General features: G+C 39.0%; 1 protein-coding gene across 1 annotated transcript in view; it reads left to right on the top strand.

Moving 5' to 3' along the window:
• LOC104407591 (dedicator of cytokinesis protein 2-like) overlaps positions 1 to 6,304 on the top strand; it is a gene marked incomplete at its 5' end in the record, with an annotated part of 42,264 nt that overhangs the window by 13,806 nt on the left and 22,154 nt on the right. Inside the window, 4 exons of the mRNA XM_010016914.1 lie at positions 1,248 to 1,288; positions 1,835 to 1,925; positions 3,006 to 3,125; positions 4,787 to 4,876. Coding sequence (XP_010015216.1) covers positions 1,248 to 1,288; positions 1,835 to 1,925; positions 3,006 to 3,125; positions 4,787 to 4,876 — 342 coding nt within the window. The remainder of the gene's footprint in view (positions 1 to 1,247; positions 1,289 to 1,834; positions 1,926 to 3,005; positions 3,126 to 4,786; positions 4,877 to 6,304) is intronic.

Raw genomic sequence — 6,304 nt, 5'->3', positions numbered from 1 at the left:
AAGAGCTTTAGAATGCAGTTAGTAACGATGAAGGTAAATCTTCCTGGGGACAGGAGTGGCTGACAGTGCTCAGTAGTGGTTTAAACTCTGAGGCAAGATATTTTTATATCTGTTTGCATGGATATATGCACAAACCTGAAAGCAATGTCCTTCTGTTCTTTGGTTTTACTTGTGTGTTTTATACACTTTGATTCTGTGGATAAATAAGGAAATCTATTGCTTGTATACCTTTTGATAGGCTTAATATAATAGTGGGCTACTCCAAAGTCAAGTTTTGCACCAGGAGCTAACCCACTTCCTGCTTTAGCAATCCAGCAATTACAGTTTTAATATCTGGGAAGAAATCTGCAAGATGCACTTGCACTAAGATTCCAAGAAGATTTGAGTCTCTGCTCTGGTTCTAGGCCACCCTGTCTTTTTTCTACTTGTATTTTGTGTTGAGGATATCACATGCAGAGATTCCTTGACCAGGAAATTCCTCTAAGCTGAAGAGGAACCTTCATCAGCTCTAAAGGTTGGAGGGAGAACATGGATAGTACATGTTGCGTTCACATACACTTCTGCTCCTCAGTAATTGCTGCACCATGGGGTATTGATTTATGCAACTCTTGAGGAGGCAACTCTTGTCAGACATTGCGCACAGCCTTAGGAACTCATACACCCACAAAAGCGCAGTTGTCACAAAAACGGGTTTACAACTGGAATTAGCCCTTTAGAGGTATTACACAACAGTGTTGCATATCAACAGTGTGGCCTATCAGCTTCAGTAAACACCTTGGTTTTTTCTGGCCATCATGCGTAGCCAGAGCATGCAGTTTATTCTGTTAATGCAGTTGGATAACTATATTTTTCTCTTCTCCAACAGAAAAACTTTCACTAATGATTTCATTAGTGAACCAGGAGAAGTATACATACGTATACTAATTAGTTATTATTATACATATGTGTAATAATACATATACATCTATACACATATATGCATACATATATACACACATATGTATATATGCATATGTATGTATATATAGTAATACATATTTATACTAATATGTATACATATGTATGTGTAATAACAGCTAATTAAAATACTAATTGTAGTAGTGCCATGTTTAAACGTAAGATATCTGTAGATAATGTATTTATTACACTGTCCAACTACCAAGAAAAGCGAAGCTTCAGCATATGTATTTTTATCTTGTTTTAATAAAAGACTTCAGGAGATAACTTCTAAATGTTTGTGTCCCTAGAATTTCTACAAGAACATTAACCGTGAAGAGATGTATATCAGGTATGGCAGTCGTTCTGTTGGATCTGTTTTGGAGAGGGCAATGATACTCTCTTGTGAACATTGGCAACACAGAAACTACACTTCTGCCCCTGCCACCTTCTAGGTTTTAACGGGACTTGCTTTGTCTTTCAGGGCTGGTTTTCTCCTTTGCCTTTATCTGTTGTGCCTGCATTTATTTACATGGAAAATGTGTACATGCAGTCCAAGCATGCTGCAGAGGACAGCAGCTATCTTTAGTAAAGAAATAACAGAGTCAGAGGTCTGATTTAGACCTTGAGTCTAGTAGTTCTGCCTCTCTGACAGCAGTTCACAGGAGGCTGGCTCCTTCTCCTCCTTTTGTGCAATGTTTCAGCACGCGCAGAGAACACAGAAAAGACTGAACAAATGCACAGCACTTTAACCCTTTCAGAGTGTCCTTAAAAATTCTCTGGGTGGTGACTGCATGGCATCTATCTTGAAGCTACAGGGGTTATCTACAACTTCTGTGACGCTTCGTATGCCAGTCATGTCAATATCCAGTGTCATTCTTGTTCTCTCCTCTAACAGGTATTTGTATAAGCTGCGAGACCTTCATCTAGATTGTGAGAATTACACAGAAGCAGCATATACCCTTCTGCTCCACACCTGGCTCTTGAAGGTTAGATTTTCTCAACTCAATATATAAGTAAGATCTTGCAATTTCCAAATATATAAATTAAAAAATGATTGTCTTAATCTCTGATTTACTGCGTATAAGTAATTCTCCATAGGAGTATTGAAGTTTCTAGTTAAAAATACTGCCGTAGGTAACACAACATGAACGTTAATTGTTGAAATAGTGCTGTTTTCCATAGGTGATTAAAAGCCACATATTGCTAGAACTAATATTGTAGCAAAAATAATTTTCTTCATGGAGAAAACTTTGTGTGCAAATTCTGAAGCCACTTAACTTCCACATGTTTTTCTTACCAATTTCTTACTATCCCAAATACTACAATGATGAAAATTAATTGCCGTTTTTCACAGCTTTCACAGGGGACATCTGACTTTTCATTTCAAATCATATGTATCACTCTGTCAAATTATGTTTGTTTTCTCTTGCAGCTGGTAATGATTTTTCACTACAAGTAATGTTTGTTGTCACTGAATCTGATGTTATAAATAGAAATGGTCAGTAAGATGCATTTCCATTTCAAGGGAAAATTCAACATTTATATATTCTTCAGCAAAAATCTGAGTTTTCTTATGGAATTTCTTTTAGTGCAGAACCAAGTAACTGTGGCTTTTCACAGTGCTATTTTGCTTAAACTTCATTTTGACTTTTCTGATCATACAAAAATATGAGGCAGATTGTATGTCTAGGTATAGACAAAGATAATATTACGCGCAAATATTTTAATACAAAAGCATGGCACAAACCCCAAATCAGTCCAGATGACACCACTGAAATAAAACAAATTTTCTCACACAGATTTTTATCCAAAATTTTTGGGTGAGGGGCAGAAAGGAACAGAGGGTTTTAAAGTATTATGTCTAGTCCTGGCTATCACATGAAGCAGAGCACATGTTTGAAGAGGTGATGGAAACATTCCCAGTGCCTCTTTGTGGTTGGGTAAAAAAGACTGGGGAAAAAAACACTCAGAAGAGCCCATGGGACTAGATCTTGGGGGACGGGAGACGTGTCTGCAAAATGCTGAACTCCAGAAAACTGTGGTTTCTAATGTGGCTTTATTCTCAGTGGTCCGATGAGCAGTGTGCACCCCAAGTCATGTCAACAGAGTTCCAGTGTTCACAGACCTATCGCCAATTGAAAGAGAATTTGTATGAGAAGATCATAGACTACTTTGACAAAGGAAAGGTAGGTCTGAAAAGTTCTTCTCCTGCCAAATCTCTTTTTACTGTGTTACTTTGTATAGTAATATTTAATGAATATCCTCTGTATAAAGCATTTGTGTAGGAAATCCTCTTTGAAATGTGTGACAAGTACAAGTTGTGTTCTGAAGGGTTATTCACAATGTGTATCTGTATATGAACATAATTCTTTCAATAACCACACTCACTAAGAAAGAGGACTGATATTTACACTAGTCACAAGCATCTCTGTCACACAGTAATAAAATAGTAACAGTTCTTGACTGTACTTCCTTTTACTACACAAAAGCCCACGGACTACACAGACCTCACTGCTGACCCATTATTTCCCAAAACCAGACAGTTCAAAACGGGTGTATATGTTTCGGAGAAGTCTGAGAACTGCATCTCAAACTGAAAATGTTGCAGTTTGATGTTCAGTACCTGGGGTTAGTTCAGCTTCTTTTAAAACCCCCGTTAATAAGATTGCCTGCCAGTGCAATGACAGTAGAGTTGAGATTTCTGAAAATAAAGCAAACGGCTAGAAAGCAAGGAAAAATTCTGCACTGCTGGATAAGGAATCTTACGACCAAATAAGGCCTTTAAGGCATTATGTCTTCTTCAGCTGTAACGAAAGGTGCAAAGGGGAAAGGCAATTTGTTGCTGCTTCTTACAAAATAAAGGCATAAATCTCTCACAGAAGCCCCTCCTATAATTCAGGTAGAATGATGTTCATGCTTCAGCTTCAACTTCTCAGTTTTGGGGGATTTTTGTTGGCATCTGAAATAACTACAATGTAGCAGTTCCTACCCACTGCATCAGAATAGTCAAATCCTTCTGAGTTCTACTCTACCTAGCGTTCAGGTTCTTCTGAGATACATTCAGCAGGTACCTGAATGCTGCTCTCAGGTTCAGAACTACCCAGCCTAGGAGGACCTAGGACCACCAGAAACCCCCTTTTGTCTCCTTTGTTCTGAATACATAGACGACTGACAGAATTTGAGGATATAACCTCAAGAGAGGACATTTCTATGTGCTTTAAGACCACTTTTGTGCTGCATACATTAAATGCCCATAGCAGAAGAGTATAAACTGTCTCAGTCTTTCCAAAGCAGCTCGGTAATTCCTCACGGTAATTTTCAGAGCTGGTATTAAGTTGTGTGGAAGGAAACAAGCTGCTACTCCAGGCAAGTGGCAATTGAAGTCATATAAGTTTTTAGCTGACTAGGGGGGCTCTCATATGCAAGTCTACTGATGATTATGTGTCTTTCGGAATCTCCTGTGAAATGAAGTGTGCTGGGTTTAAGGAGGGGCAGGTGTCAGTCCCTTCATATGCTGCTCCTGTGCTTAGGGTATATTCTGCATGTTATGCACCTTAGTGCTTTTCTAATGTATCTGAAAGGTTAGGTGATTCTTTTACTCTCTCATTCTAAGAATGAAGTAGGTTTACTTATTCCTTCCCAGAATGAACCATATAACACTTTTATTTTTCACATTAATCTGCTTTCCTAAAATTCATGATTGCCTTGAGTCTTCCTTTCTAAACGTGCAGGTAATAAATGACTTCAATTTAAAGACAGCATAATCAATAAAACTGTAGTTAAACAGTCATGCATTAGGAACTTGTTGGTACTGGATTGCCTTTATGAATATGTGGTTGCATTGCAGATGTGGGAAGAAGCCATAGCTTTGTGCAAAGAACTTGCAGAGCAATATGAAAAGGAAGTTTTTGACTATGAACTTCTAAGTCAAAACCTGGTAAGTTTATATAGAGGTCTTCAAATTATTTCAGTCACAGAAATGAGTACTTTTGAGCTGCTTATGAGCTTTTTGTCTGCAGTTGGTTTTTAATTCGTCAGAGGTGCTATGTTTTATTGTAACCATCCACCAGTAAAGCAGAGATTCCTAAAGAGCCTTGTTAAAAGTTGCATGGACATCTGCTAGTAAGGTATTTTGAAACTTCTATAGATGAATTAACATGTTCTCACTTAGCGCAATTTAAAGTCATGTATAAAATAAATGTAAGAGTTTTTGAGGCCTTTGTACACTTTTTAGATAGAAAAAGCACCTGGATGCATTTTTTTTCATTGAAAATTTTCTTTAAGTTTTAGGAACTTGAATCTTGACAAGCCTGAAGAATTCTGTCCTAATTAGGGACCAGGGAAGTTAACACATCACAAGGAATTAGAACTAGTCCAAAGGCTAGAAGGAAGATGAAATGTTCAGTTATTTGTTTCCATTGAAATTAAAATAAATATAAAAAGGTTCTCTCCTCCACATACCTTCTCTTTTCAACCCCAGAGATTCCACACTCCCATGATCTGTAACAAATGTTTAGGGCTCATTCAATAAATATCCCTGAATCTTCCACAAAGAAACCGTAAGAATTAAAGCAGGATGTTCAGGAACAGTGTTGTGTACAGAAAAAGCTTCTTTTCCTCCCATTAAATTCTACTTTTATCACAAACTAAAGGCTCAAAACAAGATAAAGCCAGTATTTTTGCCAGTCCCATTTCAGTTGCAGTCCTGGATGTCTCCTAGCTATAACACAGGAAATACAAATAGTAAACCTAGATGACACTTGGTATTTTGGGGAAGACGTTCTTCCAAGCCCTTTACATGGTGTGTGTCATTAGCATGATGTCGTGGTTTAAGCCCAGCCGGCAACTTGGAACCACGCAGCCGCTCGCTCACTCCCCCGCCTCTTCCTTCCTCCCCCCTGCTCCCGGAGGGATGGGGAGGAGAATCGGAGGAATGTAACTCCCACGAGTTGAGATAACAGCTCTCCAGTAACTAAGGTATAATACAAACCACTACTGCTACCAATAATAATGGTAAGAGGAATAACAAGGGGAGAGGACACAAACCGCTCACCACCCGCCGACCGATACCCAGCCCGACCCGAGCAGCGATCTGGGCCTTCCGGGTAACTCCCCCCAGTTTCTATACTGGGCATGACGTGCTGTGGTATGGAATACCCCTTTGGCCAGTTTGGGTCAGGTGTCCTGCCTCTGCTTCCTCCTGGCTTCCCCTCCTCCCTGGCAAAGCATGAGACTGAGAAAGTCCTTGGTCAGAGTAAACATTACTGAGCAACAACTAAAAACATCGGTGTTATCAGCGTTGTTCCCAGACTGAAAGTCAAAACCACAGCACTGCCCCAGCTACTAAGAAGGAGAAAAAATGACT

This window comes from Nestor notabilis, unplaced genomic scaffold, assembly GCF_000696875.1.
Source record: "Nestor notabilis isolate BGI_N333 unplaced genomic scaffold, ASM69687v1 scaffold13056, whole genome shotgun sequence".
NCBI classification, from domain to species: domain Eukaryota; kingdom Metazoa; phylum Chordata; class Aves; order Psittaciformes; family Psittacidae; genus Nestor; species Nestor notabilis.
Note: the sequence above shows the minus strand (reverse complement) of the source record. Positions and strands in the feature narration are given on the sequence as shown.